At 41.3% G+C, this 18,795-nt stretch overlaps 1 protein-coding gene across 2 annotated transcripts in view; it reads right to left on the bottom strand.

The window, feature by feature from the left end:
* EPG5 (ectopic P-granules 5 autophagy tethering factor) overlaps positions 1-18,795 on the bottom strand; it is a 122,262-nt gene that overhangs the window by 99,519 nt on the left and 3,948 nt on the right. For both annotated transcript variants that reach the window (XM_055233424.2, XM_055233427.2), the window contains exons 2-7: positions 8,879-9,823; positions 6,871-7,114; positions 5,551-5,687; positions 3,871-3,978; positions 2,887-2,960; positions 1,033-1,138 (exon numbers count right to left, since the gene is read on the bottom strand). In XM_055233424.2, the coding sequence (XP_055089399.2) occupies positions 1,033-1,138; positions 2,887-2,960; positions 3,871-3,978; positions 5,551-5,687; positions 6,871-7,114; positions 8,879-9,823 (1,614 nt within the window). The remainder of the gene's footprint in view (positions 1-1,032; positions 1,139-2,886; positions 2,961-3,870; positions 3,979-5,550; positions 5,688-6,870; positions 7,115-8,878; positions 9,824-18,795) is intronic.

Here is an 18,795-nt window from a genome sequence, read left to right as displayed (position 1 = left end):
ACCTACCAGAAAAAAAGACTTCTCCCTCTAGAAAGACCACTCTAAAAAAAACATATTGCTCCACTACAATCTTTAAAAGACCAATCTGTACTGGCTCCTGAGAAGCTTGCTTCAGAATGACTCCTCAGTTTCTAGCAAAGACGCCTGCATGTCCACATCATTCACCACCACCTGACCACCTCCTCCTGCAAGTCTCAGGAAGAGAAAAACAACTGTGAAGGGGGCTCCCCCCTTCTGAATGAGCACTCTGGGAAATACACAGACATGATCCCACAGCTGCCATGGCTGTCATTCTGAGAACTGCTGGCTGAACACTTTCATCTCCTTTTAAGAGACGGATTATAATAAATCTGTCACTGGACATCCTAGACAAGAACACCAAATCAAGATTCAGACCAAAATAAAGGACTAGAACTGGTAATTAGCCGGAGAACAGAACTGCTTACAAATATAATCACAATGAGTATATTAGAAAGGAAAATTAACAAGGGTGATCTCGAGAAGCTGGATTTTGATCATTAAATTCTCACCAAAAATGGAAAGCCATCTTCTACCTTTCAAATGAGAATTTCTGGATAAGAAGTTTATGAGTTAAGGGAAAACCTTGCTAAGCTCCAGCTCTTTATTACTCAGATTCATATCATCTGTAGGTGAGGCTCCAACCCCAGAAATTGTTACTACATAAAAAAACTCCTAATATACATCTTACGTAATATGACTTTAATTTCCAGGTGCCAAATTCTCCCAGCTGAACACACTGATATTCTAGAGAAGGGGTGCAGCACAGCACACTGGCTCAAAGCATAGGCTCTGGAGGCTCCACATTTAATGACCCTATGGTTTGAGAGAAGACACTTCACACCCCTGCACCTCAGTTTCCTCATCTATAAAATAGAAATCATAAGTCTTTAGCTCAGGGGGGTTGCTGAGAGAATTAAATGAGATACTATGTGAAAAGTGCTTAGAACAATACTTGGTGCATAAGAAGAGTTCACAATGATTCATCAAAATAATGCAGATATGACAAGTTACCTCTTCTCCTCCTTCGTCTACTAGCGTCCAGGTCCCGGACCCAGGCCCTGAGGAGGATGGCTTCCGCTCGCTGGGCTTCATGTAGCACATAAACTCAGCTCGATTTCTAAAGGACAAGAATAATCACTCCCATCACTTAGATGAAGGCCATGTGAGTGCATTGTGGATTCTCTACTTACCCCAAAGGAGAGCCACACATCAACCCAATCTTCAAATGGTTTAAATTAGTGAATAAGAACTGGCCAAAAACCAAGGCTGCTAAAACTGCACTAATTTTGGTGGAGAATGCAACCATTCTGAATTAGCAATGATGAGTAATTGCAGAAAAGCAGCTACACTAGCACACCTCCCTGCATGATGCAGGACCTCAATACATATGCTGTGGACCTTAACTCAAACCAGGCTCACACAGTCTTGCCAGGGAAACTATTTTAGCATCTATGACTTACTGAATAAAAAAGGGTAATGGAGGCTGGGCGCAGTGGCTCACGCCTGTACTCACAGCACTTTGGGAGGCTGAGGTGGGCGGATCATGAGGTCAAGAGATCGAGACCATCCTAGCCAACATGGTGAAACCCCGTCTCTACTAAAAATACAAAAATTAGTTGGGTGTGGTGGCACACGCCTGTAGTCCCAGCTACTCGGGAGGCTGAGGCAGGAGAATCTCTTGAACCCAGGAGGCGGAGGTTGCAGTGAGCTGAGATCGTTCCACTGCACTCCAGCCTGGCAAAAGAGAGAGACTCCATCTCAAAAAAAAAAAGAAAAAAGGTAATGGAGAGGCTTGTTTAGGGCCAAAACATAGATATAAATGCAAAAACACTTGTGAGTCAAATCATTATCTACTACGTGCAGGAGCAGGCCCTTGTATCCAAGGCAGTAAGGGAGAGGAATCATCTAATCCAAATTCCTCATTTAATTTCAAGGACTTCTATAATCCAACCCACCCGAGTTCTTCCCCTTTATTACCAGCTCCCACACACACACACCTTTGCTTCAGCCACACTGATCTACCTGTGCTCTGCACAGCTATCCTAACCTGTGTTGGGGCCTTTGCTCACACTGTTCTCCCACCTACATGTTCTCCATTGTCCCATTCTCCTACTGACATCCAATCCATTCTTTTTTTTTTTCAGATGGAGTTTCACTCTATCACCCAGGCTGGAGTGCAGTGGCACGATCTCGGCTCACTGCAACCTCCGCCTCCCAGGTTCAAATGATTCTCCTGCCGCAGCCTCCCAAGTAGCTGGGATTATAGGTGATTACACCACCATGCCTGGCTAATTTTTGTATTTTTAGTAGAGACAGAGTTTCACCATGTTGGCCAGGCTGGTCTCAAACTCCTGCCCTCAGGTGATCCACCTGCCTTGGCCTCCCAAAGTACTGGGATTACAGGTGTGAGCCACCATGCCCAGTCCAATCCATTCTTCAAACACAGCTCATTTACCATGAAACCCTCTCTGACTACTCCACTCAACTCTTTATTCTCTTCATTTCTATTGCATAGCTTCACAATTTAGCACTTAAATCTCTCTGTGCTATTTCTCTTCTGGCATTAAATCTCTTCTTCCAAGAAACAGATCACCTTTTTTGTCTGAACCTTTCACAATAGCATATGTGACAAGAGGGACAAACCCACTAAAAGGGGGAACCCATAAAAATGATTGCTTATATATAAGCAGTTGAAGGGTCACTTTGAAACAAGTATCAAACCCAAAGAAAATCTGCAATGTTAAATTCTAGAATGCCAACACTTCCCTTAGCTGTTCTTCTTTGGATCTAGGCAGTTTCAGGAGCCAATCCCTTAGAAGAAAGAAGCATTTCAATCTCTACTTCACAAAGCTCTTCCACACTTACTTGACAGGAGACATCAGCAGGGCAAGGGATTGCATAAAATGAAAGACCCCTGATGGGTTATGCAACACTTTGATCTGAAATCAGAAAAGCAAAAAGCATACTGTAGAAAACAAATAACCCTCGTGTCCATAATCTTGGTTCACAAGCGTTCTGACCAAAGTTGCTGTTAAGAGAACAAAGCTGAAACTGGTACCTAATACACAAGAGTAAAGCACAGCCCATGGGTTACCTGGTGGCACTGACTCAGCTGTACTCAAAGAGCAGAGGTAACTGAGCAGTTTCCACCAATTATCTGTAACAACATGGGATGAAGGACACTACTGCTACTTTAATCCAAAGAGAGACAAAACAAAAACAAAAAACAAAATCCTCCTTCTACCTAATAAGATTCAGACTTCTTGCCACCAGAAATGCTAAAGAAAAGGAGGTGTGGAGAAGCTGAACTTGGCAAACATTTTGGCTCCTGCAAATTCTAAGCGGTTGCTATGAGTAACAAAATGACCCAAAGGCAACAGCAGAGAGGAGAATCTAAAAACCACATAGTCAACTACTAAGTATACAAGAGTTGATCACATAGACCTGAGATCTCTGCTAGTATTAAATAACTTTGAGATGTGGGGGCTTCTGTTTGACCTGTACCAACTGTGGTGTAAGACAGATTGACTTAGGAAGCTGTATTGAGTACCATGGGAAAAAAGTCCTGGCGAGCCTTCCTGCACAAGAATTGTGTAGAATTAAATGCGACTGAAACTGCCCAGCCAGACTACAAGCAGACTTAGTACAGTCTGTACTATCAATTATGGGTAGCCCAACAAGTTTCAGTCTAAGAACTTTAATAAATGTATACTGGATAAATTTTAAGAATTTTATTTTAAATATTACTATGTTTTAAATAGTCCTTTTTTTTTCAGCAATCTCTTCAGGAAAAATGTCTAATAAAACCTCTCCCCCAACCTCTCAGAATGAGTTGACGATTCATCATACCTGGATGAAAGGAACAGCCCATTTACTAACACCAGCGGGGCATCGAAGAATATGGTTTAGAAGGAAGAGGTGATCTCCAGGACAGCCAACTCTTTGTAGCACGGATACCTGAACAATAAAGGTCATATCATCTCACTATTTTTTAAAAAAGAAATAATTTATCTAGGGGTCTAGTAAAGTCATTCATCCAGTGCTTCAATACACGTAATCTTTCAAAAGAGTAACCAGACACAAGATATACTACTCACTGGCTGAGTTTCTACCAGAGGCCTATGAATCTATGAGTACTATGGTAACATCATAAGCAGATTCTCTACAAATCTAGCTTTTTCTTCTTTGGCAAATTACAAATCACTAATTTCCTGGCCACAAGTGAATAGATATAAGTCAAGTAGTTTAATCTATTCTTAGTTTGTAATAGTTTCTTAAATCCAAATAAGTACGCTTGAAACATTACCCCTCATTTAAGAACTCTAGTACAAACCTAAAAAGAGAGTTCAAGGCAGCCCCACTGGAAAACATAACCAATAAATAAATACCCCTCTTCCCATAACACACCCAACATCTTTCCTAAGTTTTCCAAATCCTTTTACCTTTCTTCTTTCTCTTAAAAGAAACATTTTTAAGCATGACATTACATATCACATGACAAAAAGAATGAGATATAGAAAATTTTTTGATAGATACCTTATCTAAAATGCACAAGACCAGAAGTATTTCAGATTTCAGATTTTTTCGGATTTTGGAATATTTGCATAAACATAATAAGATATCTTGGTGATATGGTTTGGCTGTGTTCCCACCCAAATCTCAACTTGAATTCTATCATCCAGAATAAGATAGAATTCTTCTTCTTCTCCATTGTGGGAGAGACCCAGTGGGAGGTAACTGAATCGTGGGGGCCAGTCTTTCCCGTGCTATTCTCATGATAGTGAATAAGTTTCACAAGATCTGATGGGTTTATCAGGGGTTTCTACTCTTGCTTCTTCCTCATTCTCTCTTGCCACCACCATGTACGAAGTACCCTTTGCCCTCCGCCATGATTCTGAGACCTCCTCAGCAATATGGAACTGTAAGTTAAACTAAATCTCCTTTTCTTCCCAGTCTCAGGTATGTCTTTATCAGCAGCATGAAAAAGGACTAATACATTTGGGGCTGAAACGTAGGTCTGAACACAATATTCATTTGTTTCATATACACCTTATATACAGCCTGAAAGTTGGTCTATACAAAATTTTTTGTAATTCTATACATGAGACAAAGTTTCTATTAAGTACTTAGGTGTGGAATTTTCCACTTGTGGCACTGTATCAGCACTCAAAAAGTTTAGAATTTTGGATCATTTCAGATTTCTGAATTAGGAATCCTCAACCTGTACCTATATTCTGAATATACGTCTAGTCTTCAATTTCACATACTTCCTGCATTTCCATTTCTTTCAAAGTTGAAGTCCAGAGTTCATTTAGCATAATCTTTATTAGAGAGAAACATACTTTGCGTTCAATAATGCACTAAATAACTTATTAGCATGTATCATGATCAACGAAAAGTCATTAATAAACTCATCAAATAAATTAGCTGAAAAAGTTGTTGAAGACCAAATGTAATGAAATAACAGATAATTCCTAAATTATGAAAGAAATAAAACAAAGACTACTGTGTCTATTTCTGTCCCCTTACCAATTTCTGCAGCCAGAGAAGAATATCATCATGAAACTGAGTATCTTCATTAACTCTCCTGGTGAACATGAATAAGACACTAATGCATTCCTTTAGCTGACACAGATCAGAGGGAATGCTTTCTGTCTGCTTAGACGCTGTAAATGAAAGAGATTAAATGAGTCTCTCATAAATGGTGTTTTTGGGGGAATTTTTAGTGTCTTCACTTAAACCAATAACAACAAAAAACCTTTAAAATATTTAGTGCAGATAAAAATAAAAGGAGAAAAGTTACATCAAAATACTTAAATTTTTATAAACAGACAAGCCAAAAATGTGTTTAACTTTGAAGTATTTCAAAATAATGGAAAAATCAACCTCATCATAATTCCTTTTTTTTTTTTTTTTTTTTTTTGACACAGCCTCCACTCTGTCGCCCAGGCTGGAGTGCAGTGGCGCAATCTTGACTCACTGCAACCTCCGCCTCCTGCGTTCATGCCATTCTCCTGCCTCAGCCTCTTCAGTAGCTGGGATTACTGGTGCCCGCCACTACACCCAGCTAGTTTTTGTATTTTTAGTAGAGAAGGGGTTTCACCATATTGGCCAGGCTGGTCTTGAACTCCTGACCTCAAGTGATCCGCCCACCTCAGCTTCCCAAATTGCTGGGATTACAGGTGTGAGCCACCACACCTGGGCATAATCCACTATTTTTTATTTGAAAATCAGTACATCTCTGACCTACCTCCAGTTATTTGATTAGTTAAGAAAACGGGGGAGGGGGAATTTTACTTTAAAGTATCCTAATATATCCCCCAGAAACAAAAATTGCATAATTCAATAAGCATACTTAATATTCATGTCATAAAGACTAATTTCTTAAAATCCAAAATAAGATGAAAAATTCAGAACATTATTAATCCTCTGTTGGAAAATTAAACAAAACAGTCCTACAAACAAAGCATCCCAAACAAACCACAAGAGATAAAGGGTGAAGAAGTATTCCGATGATTACTTTTATAATCAAAAACTATATTTGGAATCAACTTGTTAACAAGCACATTAACTAGGACAGCAAAGGACATTCATGATAGATAGTGAGCTTTCTGGCATCCTAGAGAAGCAGAGAAAGACAGCCACGGAGAAAGGAGACCTGGCAATGCTCCCAAGAAATATCATTAAGGCAGATCTCAATCCTACGGTGGGGGAGGCCTGGTAAAACTGCAAGCACAAATGGTACCTTGTAAGACCAATTACTATACAGTCAATTCAACCAGACTATACCCCTCCATTTTCTTTTATTTCAAAACACAGGAAAGAGTGAGAGCTTCATTACTTACATACCTTGGCCTTGCTGGTGAATTGCTAAAGATCTCAGAACAGCTGAACTACTGAGCAATGCATAAATGTAAGACTCCACTTGCAATCTTGAGAGCACAGAAGTATATGAATGAAGGGCCAGGGTCTGGTGGAGGTGCTCAGATTTGGCATCAAATAGCTTCTTTAGCTCCACCAGTGCATTTTCATTCATTTCCACTCTTTGGTAGCGATGATAGCTGGAAACTTTCACTTGATCTGCACAGATACCCTACCAGAGGACAAAAGGGTACAATATGAAACCAGTTACTCTTTCCATTTGAAGTAAGCAGGCAGCAAGTACAAGGTACATAGGCTTCAGTACCATCTCCAAAGAGCTTATAATCATGGTGAGGAGACATATTACTGTGTAGAGAACATTACCAGCAAATATATGATCAGGTGCAAAGGAACATAAGGCCAATCACAAATACATCGCAAATTCAAAGAAGGGAAGAGTAACTCTAGTAGTCAGCAGTGGGCCAGGCGCAGTGGCTGATGCTTGTAATCCCAGCACTTCGGGAGGCCAAGGCAGGTGGATCATGAGGTCAGGAGTTTGACACCAGCCTGGCCAACAGTGAAACCCTGTCTCTACTAAAAATATAAAAATTAGCTGGGCATGGTGGTGGGCACCTATAATCCCAGCTACTTGGGAGGCTGAGGCAGGAGAATTGCTTGAACCCAGGAGGTAGAGGTTGCAGTGGGCCAAGATTACACCACTGCACCCTAGCCTGGGTGACAGAGCTAGACTCCATCTAAAAAAAAAAAAAAAAAAAAAAAAAAGTAGTAGTCTGCAGTGAAAGCTGCAAGAAAATAACAGAACTTGTCCCTAAGACTCTCATGATTGACGATCTTATCTTCTATTTTATGAACACGAAGCCAGTGTGATATCTCCTAAACTTCAAGGTACCTCAAAACATCTCTGGATCTACCCTCATCATTCTTCATAGTTCTACTCAAGAGAATACACACTCCACCAGCTGTGTTCTTGATTCTATCCTCTCTTCTTCAATACAGTATTTCCAAATATTTCCCTCCTTCTTATCTACAGAGATATACAGGTCTGCCAATGAATAAGGATTAGGGATATGGGAATGACATGTTTCTCTCCAATATCTCCTCCAGCTTCCCTTCACTGCCAAACTTGTCAAGAGTAACCTCTTCTTCCTTGCCGTCTCTCCTCAGCCACTATGAAATGGCTTATGATCACTTTGGCCTCCATCGGGTTGCATCTAATGGTCTTCTCCATCCCCTCTCAACCTTGAGAGGATGTCTCCCCCTTCCTTTGGGGGCTCTGTGTTACACATCAGGGACTCTCCATTGCTTATAGTTAAGAAGGTGAGTTTCACTCTCATTTTGTCCACTGGCATCATCCTGGAGCTAGGAATCAGTTACTACCTTCAGATTCCTCATCTCCACTCAATGGGGAAGACCATTAGATGCAAACCCATGGAGGCCAAAATGATCATAACACCTTCAGTTTCCTCATCCCTTCTCAACCTTGACACTGTCTTCCCATTGGATGTTGGTGGCATTATGCCCATGGTCACAAACTAATGACCCATGGGCTGAATTTCAGCTGGAGACATGATTTGCTTGGCCTACACTCTGTGTATGTGTCTGATTAGTTGCTAACATTTGCAAATTAGGATTCCTCACATTAAAATCTAGATTTCTAGTTTTTCTTGGAAAATCCTAAGATGTGGCAATGCTGAACCATCACAACCTCACAGCAACCATCAACTAGAACTTGAGAACGGCTGTCCCCTCTAAACCAGGCATGGGCTGGCCCAGTGACCATTGTCCCACTCAGCCTGCTTCACTCCTCCAGGTTATACACCTGGCTCCTGCAGGCATTTGACTTTGTGATCCCTGCACTCTATTACTCTAGGCTGAGGCAGGGTCAGTGTGGGTGTAAGGCACAGACTCCAGACCCGGACAACATCCCAGGAATAGCAGCTCCGCTGCAAATTCTCCAGGCTTCTGATCAAAATACCTGTACAGACATTTGTTCCTCCTTAAACTGCCACAGCCGACTTTTAGCATTTTGGCAATCAGATGTCAGAGTAAGCAGCTCAGCTTCGGCCAGCAGCAGTTGCTTCCTACATCGTGAGTAGTTCAAAAGCAACTCATAAAATTCATGCCTGTCTTGATGAGCCATGCTGTCAAATTCTTCTAAATATGACTCGACATTTTCCAGCCATGAACCAGGCTCCAAGATTTTTAGCTGTTCTTTAGTAAATGGTACTAGTTCCGGTTGAGACGGGAGTTCTGGGTAGAGTCGCTCACTACGAAGCAAGGGTTTCACTGCCACCAAAGCTGGTGCTTCTCCGGCAATTTCAGCTGGCAACTGGGGATACAGTTTCTTCACTCTAGGTGTCTGAAAACCATGTTTGGCTGCGCAAGAACTCTGCAAGCCAACATTCTGTGGTACCTCTGAAGAACAAACCAGGCCTTGTTTGTCTTCTTTACTATTCTGAGTTTCTCTGACTTGTATATTTTCCACTGCTGGCTGAGTATAAGAAAAATTAGATTGCGGTGCACTTTCTAAAAGTCCACCTTGTACCGACATACTTTCCTCTACCTCTGTGAAGTTCTTGGGGGTTTCTACTTTAGTTCCAACATTGTCTCCAGGGTGGACCTTTGGCATGACTGCACTGTCCCCCACACAGGGTCTGGCCTCTCCCCCTTCCTTTGGGGGCTCTGTGTTACATATCAGGGACTCTTCATTGCTTATAGTTAAGGAGGTGAGTGGTACATCACACATTTCACTCTCATTTTGTCCACTGGCATCATCCTGGAGCTGGGAATCAGTTACCACCTTCAGATGGTCTCCTTTGAATTCACAGGCTAGAGAAGGGATTTCCTGCTCTCTGGAGGTTTTTGGAAGGGAGACTTCATTGGACTCTTCCCTCTGAGGGGTTTCATATTTCTTCTTTTCCTAAAAACAACATACATAATATGAAATAATTTATCACAATAATTGATGCTTTCAGCAAGAGGAATTTTAAAGTTGCACATAAAATCTAAATTTCATCATGTAACAAATGAAACCTAAATTCACTTTATCAGTGTTTTTGAACAGATATGAACAAATATGAAACAGAAATGTGTTTCATGTTTCGTATTATCCAATATTGAGTGTGTTAAATTTAGAGATTCACTAGTCTGATCCTAATAGAAAAAGACATCACAGTAAGCAGCAAATTACACATACATGGAGTATAGGCCAAGCAAATCATGTCTCCAGCTGAAATTCAGCCCATGGGTCATTAGTTTGTGACCATGGGCATAATGCCACCAACATCCAATGGGAAGACAGTGTCAAGGTTGAGAAGGGATGAGGAAACTGAAGGTGTTATGATCACTTTGGCCTCCATGGGTTTGCATCTAATGGTCTTCCCCATTGAGTGGAGATGAGGAATCTGAAGGTAGTAACTGATTCCTAGCTCCAGGATGATGCCAGTGGACAAAATGAGAGTGAAACTCACCTTCTTAACTATAAGCAATGGAGAGTCCCTGATGTGTAACACAGAGCCCCCAAAGGAAGGGGGAGACATCCTCTCAAGGTTGAGAGGGGATGGAGAAGACCATTAGATGCAACCCGATGGAGGCCAAAGTGATCATAAGCCATTTCATAGTGGCTGAGGAGAGATGGCAAGGAAGAAGAGGTTACTCTTGACAAGTTTGGCAGTGAACAGAAGCTGGAGGAGATATTGGAGAGAAACATGTCATTCTCTACTGATTCAAAAAATAGAAGGGGAAAGTTAATTAGATTGTACACCATTTTGCCAGGGGTTAAGTCAAATAGATCAGTCTCTACGTATCTTCAGCCACAACAGGTTTGTCTTCACCTTGACAAACAAATTCACTCAAAACTCGGGGAGAAAAGGACGGAACAACTTGAGCAACAGAACAATTGTAGTACTGGAATAAAATAAATATCCAGGAGCCCATACTGACATAATTACCTGAATGAATAAATACGTAAATAAAATGGGTGAGAAGGGACAATTCTTCCACACAGGAGAATTCCAATTAATATAATTAACAGAAGGAATGAGAAAAACAGAACATTTACCACAAGAACACCATGGTAACTGCTACAGGTAAGATCTACCCATGGATGCTAAAGTGAGTAAGTGAAGAGTTTAAGAGAAACAGAGTATCTGCATAGTCTCGAAGTATCTCCTCCCAAATATTTAATAACAACGAACAGGAAAATAGTAAGTTTCAGTGGAGAATCCTGGAAGACAATGCCTTAACCAAGTGATCAAAGTTACATCACCAGTAATACTGGCATCAGATACCCCAATAGGATATTCCCAATAATGCGTAACCTCAATCTAATCATGAGAAAACATCACACAAAAACCCAAACTAAGGGACAGTCTACAAACGAACTGAAGGAATGTGGTCATGAAAGACAAGATTGAGAAACTGGAAGAGACTGGAGAGAACTATAGTGATCTGACAACTAAGTGTATTGCCGGGACCTGGATTAGAAAAAGGACATTAATGGAAAAACCGGTGAAGTTCAAATAAGTTCTACATCCTACTATTGTACCAACATTAATTCCTTGGGGTGTTTTGTTTTGTTTTGTTTTTGAGACAGAATCTTGCTCTGTTGTGCAGGCTGGAGTGCAGTTGCACAATCTCGGCTCACTGCAACCTCCACCTCCCGGGTTCAAGTAATTCTCCTGCTTCAGCCTCCCGAGAAGCTGGGACTACAGGCACCTGGCTAATTTTTTGTATTTTTAGTAGAGACAGGGTTTCACCATGTTAGTCAAACTCCGGACCTCGTGATCCGCCTGCCTCGGCCTCCCAAAGTGCTGGGATTACAGGCGTGAGCCACCACGCCTGGCCAATTCCTTAGTTTTAGTCATTGTTCCATGCCATAGAATGTACAGTTATATAAGATGATGACACAAGAGGATGCTGGGTGAAGAGTACATGGGAAGTCTCTGTATTATATTTGCAACTTTTCACTAAGTACAAAATTATCTCTATCATCATAAAAAAGTTATTCATTAAAAAATAAGTTATGGTTTCAAAAAAACCTTCAGGCATTAATACGCAAACTAGATAACATAGGAAGTTAGGCTGAATAAAGAAGAAAACATTATTTAAATGACATTTAAATAAAGTTGTTTCATTCAAACAGACTAAAAACCTCATTGAAATCACTCAAATACTTCCTTTCACGAAGAAATTTTAAGGCAGGCAAACATGAGTTATACAAGCTCTTGGTTGTTTTGGATTATTCTGCTCCGAATGCCCAGCAGACTAATAGCCAAAAAAGGGGGGCCTTTATATATTAAAAAAAAAGATGAACGTTTTTGACATGGAATTTGAGGTCAGCTTGTTGAAATGAACCTGACTGCCAAACATTTACAAATGGTAATGATTCAAGAAGCAATATGCCCCTCCAAATTACTTAACTCCCCACAGTGAACTGTGGACATCAGATCCAGAAGTCAGTCACCCAATGCATACCTCATACAAACTAGTTTGTTAAACTGCCTAAAATTATGAATAGTAGAAAAACATTATGAGTGTTAATAAAACAAAAAAGCAAGCCCAAACTATGCTGCAATGATGTTTAGCAAACTTGCTGTAATAAACAGGGTTCTTAGACTGAGAAATCAGAAAGAAAAAATTAAGAGGGAAAATGGTTACTACAGCAAGAGAAATGTTAGTGGACACATCAGGGACTCTTCATCGCTTACAGTTAAGGAGGTGAGTGGTACATCAAACATTGCACTCTCATTTTGTTCACTGGCATCATCTTTAAACATCATCCGTAAAAATATATATGATTTGCTTGGCCTATATTGTGTGTGTGTGTGTGTGTGTGTGTGTGTGTGTGTGTGTGTGTATATGTGTCTGATTAGTTGCTAACATTTGCAAATTAGGATTTCTCACACAAAAATCCAGATTTCTAGTTTTTCTTAGAAAATCATAAGATGTGGCAACACTGAACCATCACAACCTCACAGCAACGATCAACTAGAACTCGAGAGCGGCTGTCCCCTCTAAACCAGGCACGGCTGACCCCACGACCACTGTCCCACTCAGCCTGCTTCACTCCTCCAGGTTATACACCTGGCTCCTGCAGGCATTTGACTTTGTGACCCCTGTACTCTACTAGTCTAGGCTGAGGCAGGGTCAGTATGGCAGAGGCCAAATTTTAGTGAGTTGACAATCAGAAAATGAAATTAGTAAAACAATTTCATTTACAATAGCATAAAAAGAACAAAGTATTTAGGGATAAATTGAGAGAAAGAAGCACAATACTTGTACTCAGAAACTTATAAAACATTATTGAAAGAGATTAAATGTAACTAAGACATTCTATGTCTATCACAATATTGTTAAGAGGACAATATTCCTCAAATGGACCTACAAACTCTACACAATGCCTTGCAAAATCCTAGCTACCTTTTTTTGCAGAAGTTGATAAACTGATACTTAAACTGCATACAGAAATGCAAGTGACCCACAACAGACAGAAAATCTTGAAAAAGAACAAAGTTGGAGAACTCGCACTTGGCAATTTCAAAATCTACTACAAAGCGAAAGTAATAAAGACAGTATAGTGTTGGCACACGGACAGACAAATAGATCAAAGGAACAAAACTGAGAATCCAGAAATAAAACCTTACATATATGGCAAATTGATTTTGACAAGAATGCCAAAACAATTCAACGGGGAAATTTGAACAAATGGTGCTAGAACAACTGGATATCCTCATGTGAAAGAATAAATTGGACCCTTACCTTATATCATATACAAAACTTAATGCAAAAAAGATCATATACCTAATGTGACAGCTAAAACTTTTAAACTGTTAGAAGAAAACAAAAAAATCTTTATAAACTTGGGTAGGCAAAGCCTTCTTAGATATGGCACCAAAAGCACAGGCAACAAAATAAAAAGATCAACTGGACTTCATCAAAATTAAAAACTTTGGTGCTGCAAGTACCATCAAGCTCACGCCTGGTCTGGCACCAGTTGATGAATAAACTGGCTCATCTGATCTTGTGGCCCCAACCCAGGAACTGACTCAGCACAAGAAGAAACTTCCAACTCCCTGTGATTTCATCTCTGACCAATCAGCACTCCCAGCTCACTGGCTTCCCCCCACCCACCAAGTTATCCTTAAAAACTCTGCTCCCGAATGCTGGGGAGACTGATTTGAGTAATAATAAAATTCCAGTCTCCCACACAGCTTGTTCTGTATGAATTACTCTTTCTCTATTGCAGTTCCCCTGTCTTGATGAATCCGCTCTGTCTAGGGCAGCGGGCAAGGTGAACCCCTTGGGCAGTTACAAAATTAGCCAGGCATGGTGGCTGGCGCATGTAATCCCAGCTACTCGGGAGGCTGAGGCAGGAGAATTGCTTGAACCCAGGAGGCGGAGGTTGCAGTGAGCCAAGATTGGGCCACTGCATTCCAGCCTGGGTGACACAGTCAGACTCGACTCAAAAAATACATAAATAGGGGCCGGGCATGGAAGGCTCACGCCTGTAATCCCAGCACTTTGGAAGGCCAAGGCAGGCGGATCACGAGGTCAGGAGATCGAGACCATCCTGGCCAACATGGTGAAACCCCGTCTCTACTAAAAATACAAAAAACTAGCCAGGCGTGGTGGCAGGTGCCTGTAGTCCCAGCTACTCAGGAAGCTGAGGCAGGAGAATCACTTGAACCCCGGAGGCGGAGGCTGCAGTGAGCCAAGATCGCGCCACTGCACTTCCATCTGGGCAACACAGCGAGACTCTGTCTCTAAATAAATAAACAAATAAACAGGGCTGGGTGCCGTGGCTCATGCTTGTAATATCAGCACTTTGGGAGGCCGAGGTGGGTGGATCACCTGAGGTGAGGAGTTCGAGACCAGCCTGACCAACATGGTGAAGCCCCATCTTTACTAAATACAAAAAATTAGCCGGGCATGGTGCGGGTGCTTGTAATCCCAGCTACTTGGGAGGCTGAGGCAGGAGAATCACTTGAATCCAGGAGGCAGAGTTTGCAGTGAGCTGAGATCGCGCCACTGCACTCCAGCCTGGGCAACAAGAGCAACTGCCTTTAACTATCTACTTCAGTTAAAAATAAATAAAGGTCAGGTGCAGTGGCTCACATGTGTAATCCCAGCACTTTGGGAGGAAGGAGGATCCCTTGAGCCCAAGAGTTTGAGACTAGCCTGGGCAACACAGGGAGATCCCATCTCTATCTTTATAAAAATAAATAAGCAAAGACACAGAAGGAAGACATAATGTATATATAATAATCATTACAGGTCACAAAATAAAATTCAAACAACTCTGTGTGTATCAATTCCATGTGTATCAAGTAACATAATTTAAGCAAAAGGTATTTCCTTTTTTAAAAAAAAAATCAGAGACAAGGTCTCATTGTGTTGCCCAAGCTAGAGTGCATTGGCTATTTGCAGGCACAATCACAGCATGCTGCAGCCCTGAACTCCTGTGCTCAAACAGTCTGCCTGCCTAGCCTCCCTAGTAGTTGAAAATACAGACTGGTGCCATCATGCCAACAAAAGATATTTCTTACACCTAAAAATGCCAGGCAGATTAAGAAAAATCTATTTCTTTATTTTTGATCTCCACATAAGTTACACACAGGTAAAAAAAACAATTTTAAAGTCATTCAAATGGAGACACAATTACCAGTAAATTATACAGAAAGAGTTCATAAACACAGAAAAACAAACTTAACTATACATTACAGTAAATATGCTCTGGAGTGTGGGTATATGGGAAAAAAATCTAAAGAAAAATACAACAAACCATTACCAACAGTTATTTCCAGATGGAATTCTGGGCATTTCATTTCTGGGTTGTACGCTGTGTGAGAGTATGTGTATGTGTACACTCATATACACTATAAGCAATAAGGAATCAGAAAGTAATCATTTAAAACTAAAGTTTTTTTAAGTTTTGGGAAATAAATGGGAAGTTTCTATTCATCACTTCAAACAAACATGTAAAGATGTAGAATAGGCTTGGATTCACATGTCCAAGCCTACTCCACATTGCTACATATTTATTTCAAAATTAACGTATCTAAAACCGAACTCCTGATTTTCCCCCTAAAACCTGTTCCACCCACAGCTTTCTCCTTCTCAGGGTCTTCCTTGTTTTCTCTCACATCCCACATCCAAACCTCAGCAAACCCTCTTGGCTCTCAGACTTCAAACACTCCTCACCACCCTCTCTCTGACAATCCTGGCCCAAGCCACCATCACCTCTTGCCTGGGTGACTGCAATAGTCAGATGGTCTCTGCTTCTACCCTTGCCCCCTTACAGTCTATTCTCCAAAAAGCAGGCACAGTGATTCTTTAAAGCACAAGCGGAATCGTGTCACTCCTCTGCTCAAAACCCTGTGTTGATTCCATATGTCACTCGGAGTAAAAGCTCACGCAAGGCCCGACATGACCAGGCTCTGCTACTTTTCTGACTTCATCTCCTACTGTTCTCCCCTCACTCACTCCGCACTAACCACACTGCCTCCTTGCAGTTGCTAGGACAGGTCTGGCATGCCACCGCCAGACAGCCTTTTCCTGGCTAGTCCCTCTGCCTGAAACACTTCTCCCCCAATATCCACATAGTTAACTCTCTCTTCTCTTCCATGTCTTTACTTAAATGTCACTCTCAATAAGAACTACCAGGCTGAGCATGGTGGCTCACGCCTGTAATCCCAGCACTTTGGGAGGCCAAGGTAGGCGGACCACCTGAGGTCAGGAGTTCAAGATCAGCCTGGCCAACATGGCAAAACCTCTACTAAAAGTAAAAAAAATTAGCCAGGTATGGTCGTGGGTGCCTGTAATCCCAGCTACTCAGGAGGCTAAGGCAGGAGAATTGCTTGAACCTGGGAGGCAAAGTTGCAGTCAGCCAAGATCGCGCCACTGCACTCCAGTCTGGGCGACAAGAGCGAGACTCTGTCCCCCTCCCAAAAAAAAAAACTATCCAGACCGCTCATCCTAACCTCTCACCAGTACTCCTCAGCTCTCTAACCTGTTCTTTTTCTTTTTCCCATAGCACTTATAAAGCATGATATATTTTCTTTTTTTTTTTTTTTGGAATTTATTAAAGTTTATTTAATGGAGTATATAAACTACGGGGTATATGGCACAATGGAATTTTTTTTATTATTATACGTTAGGTTTTAGGGTACATGTGCACAATGTGCAGGTTTGGATATATTTTCTTCTTCATGGGTTTTTGTTTGTTTAGCTTGCTTGTTTTTTGTCTTCTCTCTCTAGAATGTTAAGCTCCACTAAGGCCAGGTTCTTTGGGTTTTTTTCTCTTTTACATCCCACGTAATGGGTGATCAATGAGTGTTTGTTTAATAAATGAATGGCTTTTAGGAGGCACGAAAGAAGCTAAATAATACTATGCAGCGTCCCCCAACTTCACACTAATAACCACTCCTGATAGAAAGGGACTAGAGGTGGAAATCAATCATCTAGGCATGGCACAAGGTGGATGGGGATTTAAAGGTTTTTCCTGTGACCTTCTGGGACACATCTGTCTGTCCTTAGCAATTACCAGATGCTCTCACTATTAATAAGTTGTTGGCATTCAGAATTTAATATTGTCAAAAAAACACTATAAAATGCACTACTTCTGCAGAGTAAGTCCAAATCTAAGAATCTACTGTACTTATAATTTATCAAGATCAACGAAGTCAGGGTGCTCAGAGTCGGGGGATCTTATAGCAGAGAATGATACTAAAGAAATGAAAACATTATTAGGTCTATCTCTTAGGCATCATGCGATAAGCACCACATACCTAACCATAACCTAGCAGCCGAGGTTAGCTACCAGATGATTAACATTGAGGAATGTAGGTCAGCTGCTGGGTAAAATCCAGAAGCCACTCAAACTGTCTAAAGGCAACAGCACATGACACTATCCACTTCCTGAACTGAGACTTTGAACCAGTTTGTGGTTCCCTAAATAGTTGCCAAATTATACTATAGATAGCAAAGGTTTCATTAATATAGGACTTTATAACTATAATCGAACGATAACCAGCACTAAGAAGTGCATCAATTTACTCTAAAAAAATAACTTTCTAGATTGTTTTATTCTAAAAGAATTAACTTTCTAGACTGACAAAGATAGGGGCCTTGCTGGTGTCACAGACTTTTTTCATCCGTTTTCTCACACTAGTCAGAGGAAATTCACTAGAATAAATTCCTCTGAGTGACAAAGTTTGGAAATATTCTTCATTACTGGCATTTATTTCATCATTCAACGAACAGTATCAAGTGACAAAGAGGCTGTGAAGGGTACTAAGAACAAGACAGGTCCCTCCTTCAGTGAGTTCAAAATCTAAGGGAGAAGAGAAATGTTGACAAAGTAACCACAAATGAGATGAGTGGCACAAAGGGGAGCAGAGTGCTATTGGAGAGGCACTGACACCAGGGAGATGAGAAAAAGCTTCTCTGACGAAGTACTGTTTAGCTGACACCTCACAAATGAGTAGTTGGCTACGTAAAGAGGCCAGAAAGGGGTGTCAGAGGAAACAACATGGGCAAAGGCCCTGAAGCAGGAAAGGACATAAAGGTTAAGAATCAAAAGAGAACTTTGGGAGGCCGAGGTGGGTGGATCACCCGAGGCCAGGAGTTTGAGAAGAGCCTGGCCAACGTGGTGAAACCCCATCTCTACTAAAAATACAAAAATTAGCCCGGCATGTTGGCAGGCACCATAATCCCAGCTACTCAGGAGGCTGAGGCGGGAGAATCGCTTGAACCAAGAGATGGAGGTTGCAGTGAGCCAAGATCACACCACTGCACTCCAGCCTGGGTGACAGTGAGACTCGTTCTCAAAAAGAAAAAGAAAAGAGAGAATGGTGGCAGTGGTGGTAGAACTGAGGCTGAGGAGAAGACAGA

This window comes from Symphalangus syndactylus, chromosome 1 (genome assembly GCF_028878055.3).
Source record: "Symphalangus syndactylus isolate Jambi chromosome 1, NHGRI_mSymSyn1-v2.1_pri, whole genome shotgun sequence".
Classification (NCBI taxonomy): domain Eukaryota; kingdom Metazoa; phylum Chordata; class Mammalia; order Primates; family Hylobatidae; genus Symphalangus; species Symphalangus syndactylus.
This window is presented reverse-complemented; position numbering and strand designations above follow the sequence as displayed.